At 54.6% G+C, this 24,856-nt stretch overlaps 1 protein-coding gene and 1 non-coding gene across 2 annotated transcripts; both read right to left on the bottom strand.

Moving 5' to 3' along the window:
- Nucleotides 1-327: 327 nt before the first annotated feature.
- LOC141370428 (uncharacterized) lies at nucleotides 328-24,363 on the bottom strand. The gene is made up of 6 exons (XM_073879581.1): nucleotides 24,338-24,363; nucleotides 23,310-23,425; nucleotides 22,566-22,750; nucleotides 14,314-14,815; nucleotides 5,141-5,283; nucleotides 328-431 (listed from the first exon to the last, which is right to left on the bottom strand). Exons 1-6 carry the CDS (start codon nucleotides 24,361-24,363, stop codon nucleotides 369-371), a joined length of 1,035 nt encoding a protein of 344 aa, XP_073735682.1. The 3' UTR covers nucleotides 328-368.
- On the bottom strand, nucleotides 22,876-22,947 carry TRNAT-CGU (transfer RNA threonine (anticodon CGU)). Its single transcript has one exon. It is a non-coding gene; the product is annotated as a tRNA-Thr (tRNA).
- Nucleotides 24,364-24,856: the final 493 nt, after the last annotated feature.

Here is a 24,856-nt window from a genome sequence, read left to right as displayed (position 1 = left end):
TAAAGGAGGAGGAACACACTCAGGAATAAGGTGTGAGGGGGATGGAAGGGCAGGGCAAAGGGGCCTCAGGGAGGGACAGTTGATTTAAAGTTAGCAAACAATTAGCTATGAGGAATGACCAAGCACCCTATGACCATTGTAGGTGGTGAGAATCTCATGTCGCAAAAGCCCCATCCACCTCTTTCCAAGCAGCGAGAAACATCACTCTGTACCTTGCCCCCCACCCCCAACCTCACGTGAACCTTTACCTTGACGCTGTCCCTTCTCCTGGGCAGAAGAATGCTGAGGCTCCTGAGCAAACCCAGCCCTTTAAAAATGGTCTCTGGGAGAGCCTAGGGAGCCAGGGTCCAGGCTGGGCGGAAGGATGATCATGCTGTCAGGGTCCTGCAAACAGCCATCTTCTCTGGTGACGGGAGCTTGTGAGTCTGCGCCTGGAAACCCAAGAAATACCTAGAGGATTAATTTCCCTTGCTGACCTGTGAGGTCGACGAGCCCTGGGGTGGACCCCAGGAGCTCAGAGTACTGCTTGCTGCCTGTTCGCCTCCCTGTCTGTCCATGCACGGGCAGGCCACCTGCTCAGCCTCAGCCGGGGGGCAGAGGGTCGGGGGAAGACTCTGTTGCTTTGGGATCTGGGGACATTCTTGCGGACTGGCGTTCCTGCGTTGAGGGGGACATGTCACAAATTTGGTATTTCTTCTTGACAACCCCCCAGTAAGCAACCCTAAATCCACTCAAGACAAGGCCTTGGCTCAGCCAACATATCTGTGGGGTAGGCTGGAAAAATGGGATAGAGAACATCCAGCCAAGAAAAAGCAAGCTCCCAGGGCACAGCGGGGGTTGGCGGGGAGAAGCCCTTTGAATCTCCCGGGGAGTGTATTTTCAAAATGGCTCTCAGGGAGTGAGCTGGGCTCCCTCTGTTTTAAAACATAGTACAACTTCCTGCCCCTAAACAGTTCCACCTTCTCAGGAGAGGAGAGTATCCGGGCAAGCCCAACACTGCTGCTCTTGACATAACTGGCCCGAAAGGCGCCCATCCTTGGGCCCCACACATGCAGCCGGGCTCCCAGAACCTTCACCACACACAAACTGGGGAGACTCTGTATTCTCCTGAGTTCCAATCTGCGCAGGACTAGCTCAATGCTCGGCCTTCCCTAATCCTCCACCAAAAAAAAAAAAAAAAAAAAATTGTAAAAATATATGCAAATCAATGCACCGTCCCAACAGAATTGTTTTAATAATTCCCTCTCACTTCAAGAGGATGGGGGAGGACATCCCAGTTGGCCCCCAGGAAGCCCTTCCTGTCCCAGACCGGCCAGGTGGGCGAGGAGGGGTGGCTTGGCGGCCCGATGCACACTGCAAGAACAATAAGGATTTTTAGGGGCATTATGACTGAGTCAGAAAACACAGCTGCCCCTGAAAGTCCCTCATTTTTCTTGCTGTCCTTGAACAGTCTCCAGGTAAGTAAGCAGTCCACCGGCTGGCCCAGGGGAGCCGAGGTGGAGATGGCTGACCCTCACCTGACCCTTGAAGGCTCTGTGGCCGGTAGGGTAGCTGCTGGGTCCCTACCGTGGCACGACCCTCCCCCAGGTGTGGCCTGGCGGGTGGCCAGCCTCACTGCCCCACAGCATGTCCAGGAATGAGCAGCCTTTGCTCACGCCGAGCCAACTCTAAACCCAGCGCTTTCTGCCCCCAGAGAGCAGTGGACCGGAACGCACAGGAATCCCAAGTGGCCGAGCGCAGATCCAAGAACCAGGGAATGCGGTTAAGACCTGGGAGAAGGGTCATCTACCTGGCCCTTGTCGTCCCCTGTGGGGCGTGGACCCGTCTTGTGGAGACTGAGCTCCTGACAAGCCGAGGGAAAGTCACAGGCCTGACGTGGGATGGGAACGTGCAATGGGAACACAGGCGAGTCAGCTCCAGACTTCCTGGGAGGCCAGGCTGGGTCCCGGTAGAGAGGAGAGTATGGGGCGGGGGGAGGTCATAGTGGCTCGACTCCTAAAGCCCTCTTGAAGAACAGCTGAGAGACCCAAGACTCGAAGGGTCAGAGGGGACCTGAGCTCTGGTTCCACTCCCTCCAGCAGCCATGGCTTTGGTGACCCTGTCTCTAAAATGGGCCCAACAGGAACTAAGCTCCCACCATCTCTCCCCTTCCAGAGGCAATAAGAGAATTTCAGCTCTCTTCTAGGAACCAAAGGGTCAGCTCCTGAAAAGCCGACAGTCACTGGCCCTCTGTCCCTGGTGGGAGGTAAGAAGGTGCAGCATGTGAGACCCAGCACGCCGTGGGGGAGCTGCTGTGTGAACGGCGGGCTCTGTGTAGCCTTCCCCTGCTCTAGCACTTTCTGCCCACTTCCTCGGAGGTGGGTTCTGGAAGAGGCAACAGCATCAGGCGGGCCCGAGTCAGGAACACAGGTCCCCGAGCCCTACAAACACACCCTATGATGGGCAAAGACAGCTGGTATGTCCCGGATGGTTTTCAGGTTCAAATCGACCAGCTGACAGGCTCTGCTGGGAAGCGCAGATGGGCAGAAACTAGGGGTGTGAGGGGGTGGTCAGAAAGTGGCCAAGAAGGCGAGAGGATGGTGACCCCCTTTCTTTTCTTATGAGAGGATGAAAAGGGCTTCCAGAATCAGAGCCTGGTTTACAGAAGGATGAGCCCTCTGCCCCCGCCCCCCCCCCCCAGTCTGGGCAGGCCTCTGGGGCAGCAGAGGCTCCCCTCCACAGACCCTGGGCATTTGACTCCTCGGAACCTCGTGGTGCAGAATGCCACCTATCCATGGCTAACTTGTGCCCTGAAGCCAGGCCATTCCAGCCAGGGCCCCAGCTCAGCTGGAACCTGCCCCACCCAGCCTGATGCGCACGCACCCCTTGGGGGGCCTGTCATCAGTTGTGCTGTGTGGCCCCGCTGTGGTGAAAACAGACCCAGTGCCACGCTGTTTACTTGCTGTGTGACCGTGTATAAGTTACCCAGCTTCTCTGTGCCTTGGCTTCCACATCTGTGAACAGGAATAAGCAGCCTACTTTGCAGGGTGGCATGAGGACCGAAGGGAAGTATACAAAGCACTTAGCGGGTTCCTGACAGAAGTGTATCACCCTCTCTGGGTCACCAAAGCAGTTTCCCCCTTCCCCTCAGACCCCCAAGGGTGGGCGCTGGGCCAGGACCCCGTGGAAGTTGCCAAAGACTCATGTCTTGGAGAATTCCTCCCCGCCGGGAAGAGCAATCGGGATGGAGGTCCGGGCACAGACCTGGCTGCCCCCGTGAGCACGAGGGCTGTGCCTTCGCCCCACACCACAGGTCCTTCCTTGTTCCGACCGAGAGGACGTATGCCCAGAAACCCAGCCGCCAGGCCATAGCCTCACCCTCGCCCGACTATGTTATGACAACTGTCCTCTTGCCCACAGTCTTCTGCCCTAACCAACATCACAGCCAAACGCTCCTCTGGCAAAACCCAAGCCATCCCCCACACACGAGGACCGAAGCCATCTGAACTATCCGATGACACAACTGCATCGGGCTTGGCCCGCTCAGAAGCCCCAGCCTGCAGTCTGTGCAACTTCTGTGTGAGCCGGTCCTGCCGCCTCCTGGCTCCACGGGGGATGGAGCGAGAGGGTGAGACCAGCTCCTGGCTTCGCAGCCACAGAACCTTTGCTGGGCTGTCCAAACCCTCTGCGCTTCAGTCGGCTCTTCTGCAAGATCCGGGTAACTACCTGTTTCAGGGGCGGCTGGGAGGATTGAAGTTCATGCCCGTCAGAGGCTTAGAACTCTGCCTGGCACAAAGCATTCCATCGGGGTGAGCCATCCTGATCCACCCCCTGCCGTGTTCTTCTAGACTCAGCTTCCCTCTTCTGGGTGACCTTTCCTGCCCCTGGCCACGTTCTTTCTTTCTCCCTGCTCCCCCTGGGCCCCCGCTTGAGAAGCTGCTTTACCCACTGGCCCCTGGCAGCACGGTCCTAAAACCACATACGTCCCAGTCACACGCACGCATCACCAGTGGTGGCTCTGGGGGCCCAGTCTTCACTGCAGACAGGCTCCTTGCGTGATGCTTGGGGACACCCGAGCTTAAGAACCACCGCTCAGGCCATCCACTCACCATGGGGCAGGCAGTGGGGTCGGGGTGGGGGGCTGCCCCGGGTTGTGGCCAGAGGACGCCCCCCAGCCGTGCTAGGCATGTGAAAGTGACCCACTTGGGCATGGCTGACAGCGGAGCTCACCCATTCCTGGTCCTGGGGCCTTCCCTGAGCCTGGCCCGTGCTGATCACACATTGATGACCGAGGGCCTGCGCCACCCCCACCCCGCTGCTGGGGGCTGAAAAGCCACCCAGGCTCTCAGACAAGCTGCAGAGTGAAGAGCTCCACGCTGAATGTGGCGTCCCTAAAATAGCCAGCAACCCACAAAACCATGGTGGAAAGAAAAAGAAAAGCCAACCAAGAGTTATCAGCCCTTGTTTGGAATTTGCTTCAGAAAGAAAATATGTGCCAGTCCCACCCTGACGAGGGAAGGAAGTGGTCAGAGGGCAACAGTCCTGAAATGTCTTGGGGGAACCCCTCCTCTGGAGAAGCTACTGAGCACACAGACAGGGATGCTGGGGCCCGCGGCAGGGGCTGGCTGAGGCAGTCTGGCCCTAGGGCCTGGAGAGGCCAAGCACACTTCAAGTCAGGGGCCAATCTTCCCTGGCAGAGCGAGGTGCGTCAGGCCAGGTAGAGGGATGCTGGTGCTCCAACTTAGGGAGTGGGCTCTTGCAGGCCCTCCTTCCAGCATCTACCCAGTCAGCCCCAGGACAGCTGCTCTGGAGGCGCGAGCCCGAGGGCTCCACTGGACCAGAACCTCTGCTGCAGCAGAAAGCCGCCTTGGATTCGCTGGCCCCATCCGCCCTTGCTGGCTGTTCACAGGCTGGGATGAACAAAGCCAGGAGACCTGAAACTCATCCATCAGAGTCCCTGGGTTTACAATAACCCATCTCTCTCAGCCAGAAATTCTTTTGCTAAGAACACCTCAGCTCCTAAATGCTTACACTCACCCCTTCAGCTCCCCACCACCCCCAAACTCTCCAGCCCTGCCTAGCCTGATGCCGATCAGCCAGTGTGCCTTGGGGTTGGCTCGGCCCCCCGCCCCGCCCCCCGCCAAAAAACAAACAAACAAACCTCCTCAGTGAGTGGAGGTCCAAGCGCCCCTGGGCAAGGCTGGCCCGGAGCCTGAATGCATCTGTCCACACAGATACCCACTGCTACTAATGAGGCTGGTCCAGGGAGGCAGCGCCCTCCTCTCGTCCACAGCTCCACACCATCTGGAGGAGCCAAAGCCAGGCGTGGGTCGGTCATCAGAGCCACAACTTTTCTCTCTTTAAGGGAGACTCCACGGGGCAGGGAAACAAGACAAGCAGAGAAGGCATGCAGACAGCTCAGCTAACAGTATGGAAAAGAGTCTCCCTTTAAAGATGCATTGATCCTTCTCACGGGAGTTGGCGGACTGTGGGCCCGTGGGCCAAACCCAGCTCACCCCTTGTTTTTATATCTAAAGTTTTATTACAACACAGGTGCACTCATTCAGGTAGCATCTATGACTGCTTTCACACCGCAACAGAAGAGTCGAGTTCCCACAGAGAGTAACCCTATTTGTGCCCTCACAGGGAAAGTTCGCTGACGCCGGCTTCTGGTGAGTATTCACTCAGTACCCAGTATGCTCCAGAGAGAACACAACAGTGAGCAAAACCTCTGGGCCCTCATGGGGTTTAAGGCCTGGTGAGGGAAGGGCTCTGAGGACCGTGAGGCCTGCGGCTTGGGTGTGCTGAAGGAGAAACACGCCCCAGAAAGGCTGGGGCTCTAGCCCCGGCCTCCCGCACAGAGCTGCACTCTCCCCTCTGGAGCCCTCAGACCGTATGTATTTCAGAATTTTCCAGGGTTTAAAAAGGTCACGAGGTGCACGTACCGCCTGTTTGGCCACACCCCAGCAGGGCAGCACCCCTAATTAAACACATCCATATCTCTGCAGTGAAACCCACGGACATTCACGCTTTCCGAGAGAAATAGAGACTCTCACCGTCTCAAGTCCGTGTGGGTCAGGCTTTCCCATGAAATTAGTTATAACAAACTTTCGGTTTGCGGTTTTTTTTGGCGTTCAGAATTCCAGGTAAGGACCGGGAGCCTGCACCCGTGAAGGGCTAAAAATGACAAAAGCTGGGTCCCAGCTTCATTCCCCGCCGTTGGCTGGAGGTCCCCCCACCCCCCCCGCAGACTGCCCCCGTGGCCACCAGGCACACACGAGGCATGCCGAGAACACGGACTGAATGAACTATCACCAGAACTTCTTTCCTCAAAGAACAGCCACTAACATTTCTGCTGACAAATATCAAAAAGCTCTGCCTTCATCAACCCGCTCTACTGTCAGGAGCAGAGAGAAGCTGACATAGATGAATAATTTTCCAACTCCATTTACCTGAGATAAGGAAAATGAAACTCTTATCTGGACTCTGTTGCTGCCTCCTGGGCAGGTACACGAGGTGTTTTGTGGGGAGCAGGTGAGGGGGTGGTAGCCAAAACTGAAAACACATGATTTTTTTTTCCCCCTGCGGGTACTTGCTCCGAACCTCCCTGTGGCTAAAGTTCCATTTGGAAATCTACAATAATTTATCTCATCACAAGTTCCCAACAGCTAATTAGAAAAATGTACTAATTAGGTAATAATCTGGTTTCAGATGTTTTAATTATATTCCTTTGGAGAAGCAAAAAAAAAAAAAACCCACTATGTATTTTTATGTATATATAATTTAATAGCACTTCTTCCAGAGTGTAAAACACCCAGAAAGTCTAAATTATTAGTGTGAAAAACCAAAAACCTCAAACCTTACGACAGTCATACCGGAAGAATATTTTAATACCCATTATCTATAAACAGTGCAATCATCTACAAAATGCAGTGCTTCTGCAGTAAAGGGTGATAACTGGAAAATATTTCAGCAATAACTCCCATCAGCTGTCCTGGAATTAAATGGATTTCCCCCCTTTTCACGCAACAGGGTTTCGGCATTCTGAAATGTCATACCCTCTTGTTTCTTAACAGAGCACTCCTACAAATGACTCCCAGAAATTTCCTCATCGCCTGAGATTTCTAAACCCCAAATTGGGAAAGAGGTCCTGGGCTCTACTGATGAGCTCTGCCTAACCCGGCTGTGGGCGGATTTCTAGGAGGGGTTTTACTCCGCGATTGGGAAACACGTTGAGCCTGACAAAACGTCTGGGGTAAGAAGGTGAGAGGGGTTGCTGGCGCGGAAGGGGGTCTGCACGCTGGAGAGCGCCCTGGACAGGGCATCACTCCCGAAGCCGACCGCCTGTAGGGGCGTGGCCAGCGGCCGTGGGCGGGGCCAGGCCAACCCTCCCAACCAACCAAAGCTGCCTGTGGCCTCCAGGACTATATTTAGTCAGGGCTGACTGCCCTTCAGGGGGAGGGGCTTGGGGAGGCTGAGCACTGCCACCTGTGAGCACCAGCACCCGCACGCAGCCCTGCCACCGCGATGCAGACGTGCTGCGACAGCACGACTCCTGGTGGAGAGGACGCAGGCATCCTCTCTGGCAGTTCCCCCAGGCCTCGGCAGGGCACATGCTGCCCATCTGACAAATACCGTTTGCCCGACAAGGAGGGACCATGCCGGGCACGCATGGCCTGGGCACAGGCGGGGCTGCCCAGAGCACCAGGGGCCCGCACTGACATGGGCCACTCTAGTTTCACTTTCCTATCTTCATCCTGAGCCACCTCTCACCCTAATGCAAGAAAATATCCTTTGAATGCCAAGAGAGAAAGATCCTCAAAAATGTTCCTTGTCATTTTCCCTTTTTTTTTTTTTTTTCCCCGAGGACACGGTTTTCCTCTGAAGACCCGGTAACAGGCTTTGGTGAAAACCCCAACTGCGTAACTTCAGTCCCCCGGGCTGTTCAGCTCTAATATGATTACACATCTAAATGCAATAAACGGGGCAAAGTGGTATTATTTTTCTGGGAAAAACCAACATCATAAAAGGGTCTTTATTGAATCAAGGGCCCAAGAACTGTTCTCTTGCCTAATTATGGCTCCCCAGTGAACGAGGCTGGGTTTCCAGGCAGGAGTCCTCACAACTCCCCAGCCCAAAGGGCAATGGGATATTTGTCACAACTTGTCTAATTACAAAATCCACCGAAAGGACCAAAGGGAGGATGCCAAGGTAGGTTGACAGCAGCCCCTTCCCCCACTTGGGTGCTGGAGATGGGGAGCTGGTTCTCCAACCTACTTCTGTTATAAGGAGCAGCCCCCCTGCTCCATCCCCACCCCTCACATTCAAGTCAGGATCCTGGACCCTGCCCCTTTCCACTGTCACTGCTTAAGTGGTTTTCCAGCATCCAGCACTGCCCCTCTCTATCCTCATCAATATAGAAAGGGCCCATTGTCGAAATGTGGTATTTTGCCAGATGGTTTAACATTCAGTGACTTGGCCAAGGTTAGTGTGCATCCAGAACTGACGGACAATGAACGCTTGCTATCACCAGACACAGAAGGAGGCTCAGAGGCAGGGAAAGAGGGAGACTCAGGCCAGGGGAGGGTGAACCCTCCACACGGACCGGCTGGGAGCAAGTGGTCTGGTTGACTTTTCTCAGATATACAGTGGTCTGGCCAGGCAAGTTGGAGACTAACATTTTTGCTCATATGCAAGTCCTGCTTCCAAGTATCTGTTTAATCGCCCTCAAAAGTTCCAAGAGCAGAGACACATTTTTTTTTTCATGTTTTTAAGCTCACCACAGCAAGCTCTGCGGGAAGGGATTCAAGAGAATGTTATCTCGACTCTCCTACTAACCTGTCTCTTCAAATAGGCTGGAGCACAGGGATTGCATGAGCCTACCCCTGGCAGAGTCAGAGACATTCCCCCACCCCACCAGGGTGTACCCAGAACGTCTCCCTGAAGAAGCAACGACTTGCTTTTCTGCCCCCACCCCCACCCCCAGCAAGGATTTGGCTTTTCTCCCAATATTTTCTCCCCAGATATTAAGCCAGCAAGCAGTTTGCAAGGCTCCGGTCGTCTTTCCTTGATCTCACTGGGGTTTCTTCACTGGCCCCACAGGTCCTGGGATGAACTATGGTGTCACTTGAGAACAGCTACATGTACTCCCCTCCCACCATGCACCCAAGAGGCCTTTCACACACGTGTTCTCATTTGATCCTCTGATCAAACAGAGTAGGCGTGTGTCATCACAGCCAGGAAAACTGAGTCCCAAGAAGGCATGTCACTGGTCCAAAGTCACTCATAGCTAGTCCATGGGAGAGCCTGGTTTCCAACTGCAAAGCCTACGCCCTTTTGCCAATGCCTGCCTTCAGCAGGAAAGGATTTTGTCTTCCACCAATCTCTGGAAAGCCAGGTGCCATCAGCAGATAAGCAGGAATGCCACTTCCTTGTGTTTAGGAAGAGTGGGGGAGGTCTACCTTGCAAAGGACACGGAGAGAGAACACTGAAGACCAGAATGAAAGCCTCCGTCACCAAAAAGGAGAAGCTAGTTTTTCCCTTGAACCCCACACCCCCCAGGGCAGAAATCCAGTGAGAGGAAGTGAGTTTCATGAGAATGAACCACAAAGTCTTCACAGACTGATCCAAATTTCCCAGCTGCACATCTCTGCGTCCCTTCCCCACCCCTCCCAACCGCAGCCCCAGGTTCCAACCTTGTACCCTCCTCTGTGCCTCCTGGCTCAGAATCGTGGAAGAGACGTTAAGGCTACCAGGGGGGTACGCTGAATTCAGTCCAATTTCCCCCCCCATGGACAGAGAAGGGGACGCTCACACCCGGAGTGGCAGAGATTAAGATCAGGAGGTGGTTCTTTCCACATAGCACCTCCCTCCCCAGTTCTCCTGGACAGCAAACACAAGGGGTCTGGCTACAGGGCGATTTCAAAATTCCCCAGATCTTGCCAAAGGGAGGAGGGAGGGAGCTGCACAGTGGGTGAGAAGTCACCTGCTCTGGGGCTGTCCGTGAGCCCAGGCCACTGCATCTGTGAGCCCAGGGCACTGCACGAAGGCCTCTAAAGCACTGAAAAGATTCTGGTCTCTCTCAATCACTGGTTTGAAATTCAAAATTGAAACATTACTGAGCCATAAAAAAAAAAAAAGTATAAGGAAGTCCAACAAAATTCTGATTTTTATTTCCCGTGTTGATTACCCTGCAGTGTATTCTGAATATCAACTTATTTCTTTCCACCACCACCCCCACTTTGATTCCATACCCTGCTTCACTGATCCCACCAGAGTGCATTTAGCGAGCCCACTGGGTCAACGAGCCAACAAGCCAAAAGCAGCTGTGGCCGTTCATCCTTCCTGGGGCCCTTCCATGAAATGTGCTCAGCATCAGAACCAGAGTCTTCGGGCCTTTCAGGCTGGAGGTACTGCAGAGCAGGTGTTCGAAGTGGCCACATCGGCACATCCAGGGTACTCTAAGACTCTGTGCTGCCTAATCCAGCTCCATCCACCTCCCATTCCACAGCTCATGCTTGCTGGCTCCCACCTGGGAAGCCCTACTACACCCAGCCATGAAATGCTGGGAAAGACTCTCCCCCTCTGAGCCTCAGCCTCATCAGGTACAAGAGGACTCAACGATACCACTCAGTTGCTCTCAGAGCTGGAGGATAAATCCCAGTGGGCAGCCAGGGACCATGCCCGTATAACCCTAGGCGGGCCCCGGCCCCTACACATGGTTGGTAGACAAGAAAGCCTGAGGGGGGCGGGCGGTTCCCAGGCATTATCCCTACTTTAGGATTACAAAGCTGCTGTTCCCAGCGGGTTAAGTAACTTGCCCAAGGTTACATGTTAGACAGCAATAGAGACAACCTTCCAACCCACCAGACCCACCAGACCCACCAGCCTGAGGTCTCAATCACTCTGCACCCTTCTCAACTGACATGTATGCGGATTCCAAATAAGAGAGCGGAGGAGACGAGCACCAGTCAAAGGTCCACTGGTGTGTACCAGGCACTGAACCTCCATTTTTCCTATAAGCCTCACCACGAAGTGACGATGTAGGTAGCAACTCTCATTCACAAAGGAAGAAATGGGCACAGAGAAGTTACTGGTCCAAGGTAAGTGGCAGTTAGGACTCCCAACTCAAGCCCGTCTGGACCCAAGGTCTGTCTTCATGGCCCTCACACTAGGCTGCTTCGAGAAAAACCCAAGCTGACCTCTTGCTTCCGAGACAACTCTTTCATGAACGTGTCACAGATTAGAAGCGCTGCTCATTTGTGTAGAAGAACAGAGACAGGCCGGTTACCGTTGTGTTGAGAGAGCCGCAGATGACCTGGCAGCAAAATCCACTCCGTGCGGGAGTGAGGGCCACACAAAGCGCAAAGCAGGGGACAGAATCCTGACCTTTGCCGGGGGGGGGGGGGTGGTCACAAAGCTCAGCTTTTGGGCAAAGGCACGGGAAGGAGACTTGGGGAAGCAGCTCAGAGGCCACTCCCAGGGACGGCCACCCGGGAAACCCTAGAGGTATTTCTAAGTATCCGAACTTCAGAGCTGCTAGTACATTGAGGGCAAAGATGAGAGGGCTGGGTTCTCCCAACGCTTCCTTTGCCAATCCGATCCTGCTGGAAAAAATGGATCTTTAATCTTTCATAGATTGGGATTTGATTTTTCTTAAAAAAAAAAAAAAGGGGGAGCTACAAGGGCGAGGTTAATTATTCACCAGGCTGCAATCTACTTAAGAGTTGAGGGAATACAAGTTTCCTCCCAGGAGGCAGGACCAGGAGTCCAGCTGGATTTTAAGTCTTCCCTGGTCTCCCTAGGGGTCTGGTTGAAACCCTTCCCTCCCACCAGCTTTCCACCTTGCATTTAGCTGCTTCCAGAAGACTGCTCCAAGACACACAAGTCTGCCCATGTCAGTCACTTTCCCTACGGAGACAAGAGGTACCCGGCTAACAGGGATGGAACCGGGGGCAGTGGGGGGGGAGGGTGGCATCTGTTTCAGGAAACTATGAGAATTCAAAAGGGACAGAAAAATCAAAAGGCTCTCAACCAAAGACCGATTCCTAAATACAACGGCTTAAATCAAAGCAAAATCAGCTGCTGGAGGCCAAGCCAGCCCACTGTGTTGCGGATTCAGTCACACTTTGCAAAGGAAAAATCCCAAGAAGGAAAAACGTAATCACTCACTTCCCCCAAAGCAATGAAGCACTAAGGCATTTCCTAAAAATCCTTAAAACCCAGGTCAGCCCTAACTATGCTGGAGGGAAAACTGCCAGCCACCTGAACCAGGCCAGGGAGGCCGGGGACACTGCCGGCTCCTTATGCTTTATTCCCAGGATTTATGTCCCCGATCCCCGTGTCTGTCCCCTCCAGGGTGGGTGCAAATCAGCCAACTCGGCCTGCTTTTCCCCATCCCATCACTCCAGCCCAGTTCTGTGACCACATAACATCCTGGAGATTTCCACTTCATTTAGTTTAAGATACTCATTCTCAGGGCCAGGAGAGGCATGGGTTCAAAGGGAGAACTCTGTTTTCCCAACCTGGGTCAGTACTCTGAAGAAGAGACCGTTTTTCTTAAATAGGACAAGGCCTCCAGGGGAAGGTGCCACCAGCCTCCTCCTAGACTGTTTTGCCTCAAAACTGAGAATTTGTTAAGATACTTGTGCATTTAGATACATGACCAAACAAAACTTTTCCCATAATTGTGGTATCTGTGCTTACACGCACTAGGGCATGCAGGACAAAGCTCACACTTGAAAACACACAGACCAACTGCAGTGGCAAGGCTGTGCCCCCTCCTGGACTCACCGGCCCAACCTTGCTTCAGGGACCCCACAGCCCATGGGGCTCCCCTTCACATACCTGACCACCCCCTTCAGGCCCCCACACGGCCACCAAAACACCGATAGAGGCTACCCTGGGTTCCTGCAAAGTCGACTCTATACTAAGCCCACAGAAGCCTGTGGAAAAACCTTCCAGATGGGGTCCCCGCACAACTTCCAGAAAGGTGGGCCAACCTGGCTGAGCTGCTTTCTCCCTCACCCTCCTCCTGCTTCTAGAAAACTCTCCAGTTTTCCAAAGCCAGGTGGAAGGGGGGCCCAAGGTGCCCTGTTTTGTCAGCTTGCCCTTCACACAGTTCAGGTCACCTCACCGCGAGTTCCCAAATGTTTTTCCAAGGCCCCCGCGGCCAAGATAGAGAAAACACAAATAAACACAAATAAACACAAAGTTCCAACACCCAACAAACTCGAGGTTTCCGGGGCTGGTGGGCTTTTTTCTTTTGGGGGGCTAGAACAAAGTGGGCAGAAGATTTAAGAAGCATAAAACTTGAGGACTCGGGCGGTCAACATTACGTTGCATAGATCAGGGAACAAAAGAACACTCCCACAAAGACGCATCTTTAAAGAAACGGTGGTGGAGCGGAGCGGAGCGGCAGGGGCTAAACCCCCCACATCCCATCCCATCTTCCCAGGGACAACTCCAGAAATCGGGTGATGCTCCCCACTTCCAAGCTCAAGGTAGCCGCCCTGGAAAGCGCGGCAGGACAAGCCCTAATGCGCTAATGCGCGTGGGGAGCTGAGGAGCAGGAGGCTGTCTCTCCCCGACTCCACGTCCGCCCGGGCGCGAACCGGCTCCACCCCAAGAACACGGACCCGACACCGACTGCACACAGTGACCGACTTAAAGTTCTGAGCACGTTCCCACTCTTCCTGCGAAGCACTGGGATCCCTCGAATCTGCCCAGAGAGCCCGCGCCGAGCGCCCCTTGCCACCCCCGCTCCAGTGTGGTCCCGGGAGGTGGCCGGGCCCCGGCAGGGATCCACGCTCCCGCCTGGGCGCTGAGCTCCTGCCGTGCCGGCCTGGAGCTTGGAAGAAGCCGCCGGTCCTGGGGGCCGAGGACTGGGACTTTGTAGGCCAGTTGAACCGACACCCTCATCTCGCCCGCAAAGACCCAGCCCTCAGCTCCCCCGCGTCTCCGAGTTCGGGGTGCGGGCGCGTCCCCGACGGGCTCCCTCGGGCTGGATCTCGCCCGCTTTCCAAGGCGCTCTGCTCGGCGGAGGCTCTGGGTTTCCCCCAAGCGGCGTCCGCCAAAGAAGGCACCCGCCCCGCCCGACCTCGGCCCGCAGGCTCCGAAACCAGCCCCCGGAAGGGTTACACGACGTTCGGGGCCGCGGCTTCCAGGCCACCGCGGCGCAGGCCGAGGGACAGTGCTGGGCGTGGGGGAGGTGTGGGGACCAAGCCTTCCCCGACCCCGCACCCCCAAGCGAGAACGCTAGAGTTACACGCCCAGAAACTTCGCCACGATCCCACGCCGCGCCCCCGAGGCCCAGCTCCGCGCCGCCTCGGTTACCTGCGCTCAGATCCGTGGGGGCGCAGGGCCGGGGCTGAGCCGCGGGCGGAGTGCCTCCCACCGTAGGCCGCGCCTTCCCGCACCGCCGAGCCCGTGTCGCCGCCGCCGGGGGTCGGGGAAGTAGCTGCGAGCCGGGCCCTGCACCCCGACGTCCCGGATGCCCCGCGCGCGGGCCGGGCCGGGAGCCGGGGCCTCGCTCAACCTGCCCGGACCTGGGGGCCGCCGCAGCCCCTCTCCCCAAGGAGCGCGAGCCCGGCGCTGCGGGGAACGGGGCGGCGAGACCCCTCGAAAGTTGGGGGAGTTCCGCTCGCTCGCTCTCTTGCGCGGCCCTAGCTAGCTCCACGTGCTGGTGACACATCAGGAAGGCTGCGCGCCCCGCGGCTCCCGGCGGGCGGACGCGGCCAGCGCCCGGCCGCCCCGCCTCCCGGACGGCGCCCCGCCCCGGCCCGCCCTCCGCCCGCCCCTCGGCGGCACCGCCCCCGGCCGCGGCGCCCGCTCTGGGCTGCGGCACCGGCGGGAAGACACCGGGCCGGGGTGGGGTGGGGTGGGGAGGGCAGGGCAGGGGAGGGGAGGGGGGCGGCGGTGGCCTGGGCGCCCCTCTCCCGGGCTGCCTGAGCCGCGCCGGGGGGTCGAGTCCGGACGCGAGCGGCCCGACTCGACAGTTTCGAGTGCCTTCCTCCCAGTCACGCAGCCCTTCCCGCCCCCGAGCTCCAGTAATTTTCCCTTTTCCTCCTCTGACCGGTCCGAGTTGCTGCCGGCGCGTCCTCCCGCGAAGGCCGGCGCGGAGAGCCCCCTGCCGGCCACGCTGCTCCTAGGCCGCGTCCCCGCCCGGGTGGAGCTCTTCTCCGGCTGGCCTCAACCTCCCCATTTGGAACCTGGAGCCATCCAGGCGCTTCCTGCGGCCTTTGGGAGCCAACCAAGATAATAAATGTAAAGCGCCAAGCGCAATGGTAACCAGCAGCGTGCTCTGTTGAGATGTTAATTTTGTGTTTCCGACCTGTCCCGTACCCCCGCCCCCCTTCCAGTTGCCTGCGGACAAGCTCTTTTACTGGCTGTGCTTTCTGAAAACCTGAGCTCCTTTAGGGGGACTGTGGGGAGCAAGGGTGGTAGAGAAAAGCTGAGAGGCCCAAAGAGAGCTTTCCCAAGATTGGAGAGGGGTGAGAAGTCAGTGGAATCCCCTTTGGGGGACCTGCTGACCCACTCTAGAGACGCCAGGACGTCGGGGAGTAACTGCGTGTCTCTTCTGAGAGCCCTCTGGGGCGTCCATGGGCCTCGGCCAAGATGCCCAACCTCAAGATGGCCAGAATGCTGGAGAAGCCCAAATCACCGCTGAGATGGCGTCCCCCCCTCCCTGTGCCCGCTTCTCTTCAGATGGAGCTGGAGTCTGATTTAAAGAAAATCATGAGACCTACCTGTTTGTGGCCTCATATAAACATTGGCTATGTTCCTGTCTTCTCTTTCCTGGCCTCACCAGCCCAAAATAGGAAGTGGAGTGCTTTACCCCACGCAGGGGAGATTCCAGAACTGGCCAGACAGATATGCAGGAGCAGGTGCTCCCAGGAGAGAGCGGCTCTGGGAGGGACAGAGGGCAGATGGCGGCCAGGCGCAGGCAGAGGCGCCCAGTGCCGGGGCAGGGTAAGCCGCTGGCCCCAAGGTCTGTAATCCCCATTTTGTGGGAGTCTAGGATTAGAAGGGAAGAAAGAGGAAGATGCCCTGACATTGCTGGTGATGCTGCCCGTGCTAGAGGGGGGCTGGGGTTCATGCTCTGCTTTTTCTTCCCCTTTTATTGCTCTCTCTAAATCTGACAAACCCTTTGGATCTCGGAGCCTGGAGGGGCCTGGAGGAGCCGGTGCCCTGGGGGATGAAAGGGCAGGGATGTAATGGGTTTACCCCCGCGCTGATCCCAGAGAAGCCTGCAGAAGATTAAGATTTGATCCCTGAGCTCGAAATCCTCCTGCTACCCCCTGACCACATCAAAGTGCATGGCCGTGGGGGGCACCTAATCCCATCAATGGAATCAAAGCTGGACTAGAAAGGAGATTCTGCGAGTTGAGTTCTCCAGCAGCTCACAAGACAAAGTTAGATGCTGGGCCCTGGCTTCCTCCACTGAGGGGGACATCCCCAGGAAGATCCGGAGCCAGTCCACAAGCAGACAGAGGCTGTCCTTGAGGGGGCCACGGTGGGAAGGTCAACCCCAAGGACTCGGGAACCTGGGCAGTGGACCGAGGCTGGTCTGCGTCTCACTGTTCCTCCAAGCCGTACTTTGAGCAAGGGCCCTCACCGCGACACACCTGTGTCCCCAAGCGCAGTGCTCGTGTGTGAGACAGTTTCAGGTTGAAAAAAGAATGTGATGTGTATTTTTCAATGTCAGTGTCATGAATATTGTCACAATGAGGCAAAAAATGGTTAAAGTGAGCCAGCTCACAGCCAAGTATTCAGTCTATACTGTTACAGGTGGGTATTCTGATATGGCCAAAACAGGGACAGTGGCATGCAAGTTATTAGTAAGTTAGGAAAAAACCCTTCCAACCATCCTTACAGAAACACTGTCTAAGGGCAGTGGCTTTCAAACCTCCAGTCATGCCCCATGGTAGGAAATATCTATACCTACATATGTATATAAAGTGTCTCGTGAAACAATTCTTACGTACGCAAAACAATTCTGTTATCCTATTCTGTTCCATTAAAAAAAAAAAAATGCTACTCGCAAGCTGTTAAAATTTCTTTCACAATCCACTCATGGTTACCTCCTGCAATTCGAAAACTACCGCCTTCGAGAATGTGCCCAGATGAGAGAGCTCTCAGTGAGAAATTTCTAGGTGCCGAGACCCTGTGCTTCTCCTTACTTTCTCACACTGACCCTCAGATGGGTATTATTACTGTCCACATTTTGTAGGTGACATTGCGCGCTAGGGTCGCTGCAGTAAGTACAGGCCAGAGACCAGCCCCTCTCCGCCCAACTCCTCCCTGGTCTGGGGAGCACCTTCCATCATCTGCTCTGGGGAAACAGCTCAGAAAAGCCCAGCATCCAGGGGCCATTCACATCACCTTTGCTCTTCTCCCATTGTAGTCAGCCTCTCCAAGTCCGCTTGGACTTGGAGAGGTGCTTCTGCCCTTTTTGCACCCCTCCCCCACAAATGACCCCTAGGAGTCAGGCTCTTTAGCAAGCCAGCCTCAGAGCCCTTGAGGGGGGTGGGGAGGGGAGGGCGTGATGTGACGTGGACAATCTTAAGGTCCCAGGAACTCTGACAGACTCCTGCACACATCCACCTCCGTGGCTGGGAGGGATCACACCGCCTTGGGGACAAAATCCTATAAAGCTGGAGACACTGACCTTGTTCTCTCCCACCCCATTCTAGATTCTTCCCTAGGTCTTCCTTGGCTGCCCTATTTTAAACTGTAGCCCCCTTCCCCATCACATCTTATTCCCCAACCTCGCTTTTCCCCCTTCCCATAGCCCTTTTGCGCCACATATTTTGCTCATTTGAGTATATATATTCTGTCTCCCTGCTGATCTTTGCCTCCAACTCCCAGAATGTAAGCTCCACAGGAGTAGGAATTTCTGTCTCTTTCATAGATTACTGTGTCCCAGTGCCTGGCACATAATGCACACTCAGTAAATATTTGCCAAATGCCTTTCGGTCCTGCCTACACTGCCCTGAGAACCCAGCTTTGCTATTATTGGATGGGCCCGACTGCCCCAAACCCTCCCCAGGGGCCCCCTAGGGCTGAGCCACACAGAGGCACTCCTTCCAACACTTACTGATTTCCCCAGTTTCCTCTCAGAAGGTGACCACATCCCCCAAGGGCAGAAAGGCCAACCTTGACCGTGGCCTCCAATGCCCAAACCACGCAAGGTATTGAATATCCACCTCATGTTGCGGTATTGATTCTCTGCTGAGAACATGAATAGCAACACATAAAGCGCTGTGAAGTGGCAGGGCCGGAGGGAAAAAAAAAACCCCAGTTTACCCAGAAACAGGGCTCACAGAGATGAAATGATTTACCCAAGGTCACTCTGTGCTGCGTTCTTTCCGCTCAACTTCCTCCTCTGGACCATCCAGCCTATCGGATGCAATGTCCCCGGTCCCGACTGTGCTGGCTTCTTCCCAGCTTCCTGCCATCAGTCAGAAAGAGCTCTGACACAAGACACAGCATATTTTGTTCAGATGGCAAACTACACGCATTTTGTTTCCCAGCCCAGATGGCTTGGCCAGAGGGGAGAGCCCCAGAGCTCAGGAGAGACAGGCTGGACATAAAATCTTTACTGCTGAGAAGCCACCCCGGGGAGATCACTGGTCCTGTCAACATCTGGGGCCTGTTTCAGTTCCTCCTGCCTGTGTCACCTTCGATCAGCTATTCTCTGCCCCTGGGCCTCTGTGTCATCACTTTCAGAACTGGAATGGGATTTTCTCTGTGGTTTCTCCCAGCTCGCCTATTCCTTAACTGTAGGAAAAGAAGCTGCTGACTTTTTTATTATTGTTATTGACTTTCATTCATTCAGCCTACAAATAAAGAGCCCCTTTATCTATCTAGGTCACTTGAGAAGACACAATGCTTGCCTACAAGCAGCAGCATAGGGCTAGACTCCCCAGAAAGGAGTCAGTTCTTTCCAGGTGTAATAATATTTCAGCAATGCCAAAGCAGTGCTTTGACCTGGATTCAGTTTTCCTGCATGATGGGGGTGGACAGGGCAGAGGCAGATGGTCTGACACTCTGCTTGGGTTATACTGTCTAAACGTGACCTAAGAAGTGAGGCAGAGGGTGGGAAGTAAGGTCATACAGGGAGCCCTGCTGGCCCAGAGTCCCAGCCGTCCCACCCGGGGCTCTCTGAAAGGCTTTCAGTGCTAAGTGCCTGTACAATGTTAGAGCCCTTGGTCTGGAAGAGCTAGTAGTCAGTCTCCTGGGGATTCTAACCGTTGGCAGCGTGGGTCTGTGTCCCTCCCCTGCCTCTACAGCCTGAGTGGTTTGGTCACGCCTCTGATTTTGTCCCTATGTGCTTTTCCTATGGATGGCGGTAAATATTAGACAGGTACAGAACCTGCTTGGCTCACAGACTGGCAAAGAGACGGCCCATCTCCTGGGTATGGGTCAAGTAATAATGGAGATGACATTTCCAAACAGATTTGTGCTCATTCTGTGGAAGAGCCTAATCTGTATTATAAAGGTAGAGCTTTCTAGATGACCTTGAACAAATCACTTCCCTCTCTCTACTTGCTTCTGTGGCTATAAGAAGATTGGATGGTCATTTTCATTCCTATCAGTCTGTGATTCCAAATTGGTAATCCCGGCCCCCAGAATGGGGTTGGACCTTTAGTGTTTGCTTATAAATACTCCGGTTTTGTTTCTTAATTCACAATTTCATTTTATGTGCAAGGTTAGAGGGGCCGTAAGGGAAAGAAAAGTACCTACCCCTGCCTGGTTAGCTTCAGCCTAAATCATGGTATTTGAGTGTCAAAGATGACTGAATGAGGGCAGAAATACCCAAGACCTTGCAGTGCTCTGGCGAACTCCTATTCATCCTCCAGAGCCCAGCCACGACATCACCTCTTCAGGGAAGACTTCCCCAACCCTCCAAATAGGGACCTCTCTTATGCCAGGGCTCCATCTCTGTACCAGGTGCTAAAAACCCAGATATGAGTGAGACAGACATTGTCCCAGCCCTAAGGGGCCTCCCAGCCATGGTGTGAGATATACAGAGAAGCTGAGTCACCAATTACCTGAGGGAATCAGAGGTTTCTCAGAGGAGGTGATACTCGAGTGTTGCCAAAGAGCTGGAACCTGACTCTGATCCAGCGTCAGATGTCACCGCTAATTTGCAGGACACACCAAGGACAGAAGAGCTTGGTTAACTGCACCAAAAGTTTGCAGTTAGCAAAGTCCAGACTATGGGAAACCCTACAGGTCAAACAGACCAGCGTCTCCACTGATACACTGCAAAGAAATGAAAGGGAAGGAAGATAATACTAGTGATTGAAAAGAAAAAAGAGCCTAAAAGATATATCAATTTTAAAGATGAACAAAGTTAAACTATAGGGTATAAAGATGCACAACTAGGTGACATGTAAAAATGCAAGGAAGGGATTACAAGAAGGGAGTATGGTGACTTCTGGCTGTGGGGGGCTGTGATTGGGGGGGGCACATAAAAGAAGTTTCTGGGGTACCTGACAAAGTTCTCCGACCTGAGTGGTATTCTTCCTATAATTCATTAAGACATTGACCCGATATGTGTGGCTTTCGAATCTGTGTTTTATTGTACAATAAAAGATTTAAAAATATATCTCTCTAGGCTGGAATACTGGATTCAAACCGACAGCAGGAGGCAAAATAGATATACATGCCAAATTCTGCTTTTAAGTTAAGTAATATTCATGTATAGGAAGGAAGAGGCCTGACCTATAGTAGTATATATTTTTAAAAATATCCTGGAGGTTTTAGCTGCCCACAAATGGCCGTCTCAAAGTGGAGAGCCAGAGGTCCTGTGTTCTGTTCTAGACCCTGGGGGGAGCATATAGGGAGGAGGTCTGAGCAAGGGGGAAACTGGCAGTCAATGCAACTATCTCTGGACAAGTCTCTTCAGTGCTGCTTGTCACAATTAAAGAAGGGGACAGACTACAGTATATCAGGAATGGGGGCCTTTGCAGCTCTCGTCCTGCCCATCAGGGGGACTGACTGTAACTCTCTGGATGGGCGAGCTGGAGTCAGATCGATCTCCTCATGAGGTCATGATGACCAGGCCCAATGTGAAAGGGACTACTATTTTCCACCACCTTGGCAGCCATGAGAAAGATGGGTGGGACACCTTGAGGTCCCCTTGCTTCTCTCCAAGGTCCGGGCTCTGAGGCAGAAACTGTATTTCAGGCCACAAGGTATTTAGGAAACATCTCTTTCAACTTTCCAGTTTTGCAACTAAGGAAGTTGAAGTCCAGGGTGTGTCAGTGATTTAATGGAGGTCATGCCATGAACTCAACATAGGTATCTCTTTCTGCCTGGGCCCTCACTCTTTAAGCCAATGACCCACCCGCAGCCTACAGAGGTGACTATAGACACCCGTGGGCCTTCAAGGTAACCTCAAGACCTCTGTTCCCATGCTCACCCTGGTACTTGGATCTGCCCTTCCTTCACTTCCATCTCCCCTCACCCACCTTAACCTGGGATCCGTACTTGACCCTTGTTTCTGACCCTTTACCTTTAGGGGCCCATGTTTCCTCCAACATCTGTATGTTGATCTCCTCTGTACCTTGACCCTCTTTTATTGATTTCAGCTTGGTTCATCACCGACCCCTGCAAGGGTGAAATTCTCTACTCCAGCTACTACAGAAAACCCAATGTCTAACCTTGAGTTTCTTCTCATCAGGAATCCAGTTTAAGGGATAAGGGATAAGATTCAAGGCAATATCCTGTAGTTTGGGACCTTTCCTCTTCCTATTTCTGAATATCTGGAATCTGTCTCCATTTGCATTTACTAACAATTCCATGATAACACTGAGTCCTTAGCTCAGCATTCCCTTCAAAAGCCAAGAGCATTTCTTCCATTTATTGGCATCTTAGGGAAAAGATCAATAATATTTCCCTGCTCCCTGAGCCCCATACCTTGTCTTCTGGTAACTCTAGACATTACCTCAGAGACTCTGCTGACGTTCAATCCACCTGAAGCTCCCCATGGTCAACTGTGCAGTGGGGCCTCTGGAAAGGTAATGTGATTTGGGGTCACAATAATAGAAGTATGGGATGCAGAATGAGGGAGGCGAAGTTCCATTCATGAAACTATCTCGGGAGTAGTAGTTTCAGTGCTTAGGATCACAATTATAGAAGGGGACAGACAGACTAGAGTGATTCAGGAATGAGAGGCCCTCAATATCATGTCATACTAAATTGGGTTGTTTATCCTAGATATGACTTGGGAGTGTCATAACCGGCTAGGGGCCAGATTGAAAGGATCACACAGGCAGGCACCAGACTCAAACTGACAGCTCACAAGGAGGGCTGGGAAAGGCCTAAGAGCCCACCAATTGAGTGATGTGTTGGCTTTCTACACAAGAATGCAGACTGCGAGCACAGGTGGATAACTCACCTTTCAAGGAACACACACAAGCCAGAAAACACCGCTCGGCTCCAGAAATTCCAACATCCTTTCTGGAAAGTTCTCCACCCTTAAGACACGCAAACCTAGCGACACGGGACCGCCCCTCCCCCGCTGGCGACATCAGTGCCTAGCGTGGGCCCTTCCCCTGGGGTCTCGGTGTCCCCACCGGTATCACAGGTATCCCAGAAGAGTCTCGGCCGGTGTAGTGCGGCAGGGCGAGTGGGGCGGCGGGGTGGGGGGCGAAATGCCAGTCCTGCCAGCGAGGCGCGGCGTAGCGGGAACCGAGCAAATCCACGAGCGGTCCGGTGAGCCCCGGCGCTCTGGCCGGGCCTGCGCCCGTGACTGTGCAGCCTGGGGGGAGGGGAGGGACCGAGGACGCCCGAACAGAAGCCGAAAAGTAAAAAACACCACGTAATTAAGGGACGGCGCACGTGGAGGTAAGGGAACCCCACCGCCAGGTCCCAACCTCAAGCCCCAGGCACGGACGGGGTTCGAACCCGCGATCTTCGGTTTACGAGACCGACGCCTTACCACTTGGCCACCGCGCCTGACAGCCGAGCGAGCGGTGGAAGCTCTCAGTGGAGGGTAGGCAGCGCAGGCGCGGGAAGGGCGGCGCCCCGCCTCCGGCCCCGCCCGCCCGCTCGCCCGCCCGCCCCTCCGGCCCCGCCCGCCGAAGCCCCCGCGCCGCCCGACGCTCGGGGCCGGCTCAGGGCCGAGGCCAAGAGGCCGCTTCCTGTCTGAGGCGGGACCCCAAACTCGTGGCTCGCCGGCCCGGCCCCGCCCTCCTCCCGCGTACTCGGGAGAGCCCGGGCAGGGGCAGCCGGGGATTTGATGGGGGCGGGGGGGCGTGGGGGGGGGAGTGGTGGCGGCGGCGGCGGGGCCGGGAGCCCAGACGAAGAAAAAACCCGACCGGCGCCTGCTACGACGCGAGCGGAGGCGGAGACCGCGGCCGCGAGCGAGCCGGGGCCGGCCGCGTGCCGCCGTGTGACCTTGGCCGGGTCTTTTCTGTGTGGTCTGGTCTGCAGGCTACGCAGGCAGCGACGGGGGTTCGGGCCGAGCCCACCGGGAGCCGAGGGGGCGAGAAGGACAGTGCAGGCAGGGACGGGACTGCAGGGAGCCGGGAGGGACGAGGGCCCGGCTCCTGGGGGCGCGGGGAGAGGACCTTCCCTCGCTGACCCCGCAGGAGCGGCGGCGTGCATAAGGAAAACCTTCCCTGGCTTGTTCACGCTCCGCCCTTGCCCTTCCACCCCGGGCACGGGAGACTCCGCGTAAATATCTGTGTAGACGAGATGGCCTTGCCCAGGAGGAACCGGCGGGGCCGCGCCAGAATATGACCCCAGGGACGTTCGCGGCGACAGTGCCAGTGGGAGTGAACACCGAGAGGCCACCTGGATGGAGGAAGCTGATAGTCTGTCCGTGCCGTGGAACTGTGGGTCACTTATTAAAAGCAATGATCTAGATTCATAGGAATGATGGTCAGCGTAGGTAGTGCGCAAAAGCACGTGTGATTTTTTAAAAAGCAGGATATAGGACAATACAAACCGTTTATTAAAGGGAAAGACGTGCAAAGTAGGTAAGCGTAAAATATAAAGAAGACTGGGGAAAGGGGACAAAAGGAACTTTGTTGGTAATGTCTGGTTTCTGTTCTATGAAAGGCAAGAAGCTGAAATGGTGGGAATATGGGTGATTATGATGTTGTATACTTTATTGTAGATACTGCATTTTGTCTAAAAAAATTTTTTTTAGAGGAATTAGGTCCCTCTGTCCTCGTTTGGCCTGTGGCCACAGCGTCTGTTCCAGGAGAGGTGGGTAGAAGAGCCTTTTCCCCAGGGCAGGACGTGGGCAACTGCTGGCCTCCAGCCCTCCTTCCTGCAGGCCAGAGCCCCGGGTGGGGGTGGGGGGCAGGACACAAATCAGACCAATGGCACCATTGCTCACCCCACCACCGCCACTGCCAAAGTCATTATTGCTTATTTTTAGAACTTTTTAAAAAGTATAGATTGTGGCGATTTGGGGAAACTAAGCTATTTTTGTGTGTGCTAAAATACAGTTTGGGTGCCTTGGTGGCTCAGTTGGGTAAGCAACTGCCTTTTGCTCAGGTCATGATCCTGGAGTCCTGGGATCGAGTCCCACATCGGGCTCCCGGCTCAGCAGGGAGCCTGCTTCTCCCTCTGACCCTCTCCCCTCTCATGCTGTTTTTTCTCTCTCTAGTAAATAAAGTCTTAAAAAAAAAAAAAAAGTTAAAAAAACATACAATTTACCATCTTGACCATTTAAAAATGCAGTGTCTACTCTCTGGACGTGGTTGGGCAACAAATGGAAGTTTTATTAAGGAAACTCTACCCACCCAACAGTAAAGGACTCCCCTTCCCAGCCTCTGCCCAGACCCTGGCAACCACTGTTCTACTTAACGGTGTTTCAGAGTTGGACTGCTCAGGATAGCAGGTGGAGTCCTAC

Source organism: Callorhinus ursinus, unplaced genomic scaffold (assembly GCF_003265705.2).
Source record: "Callorhinus ursinus isolate GAN/ISIS: 27379988/994484 unplaced genomic scaffold, GSC_fseal_2.0 scaffold34, whole genome shotgun sequence".
In the NCBI taxonomy this organism is placed as follows: Eukaryota; Metazoa; Chordata; class Mammalia; order Carnivora; family Otariidae; genus Callorhinus; species Callorhinus ursinus.
Note: the sequence above shows the minus strand (reverse complement) of the source record. Positions and strands in the feature narration are given on the sequence as shown.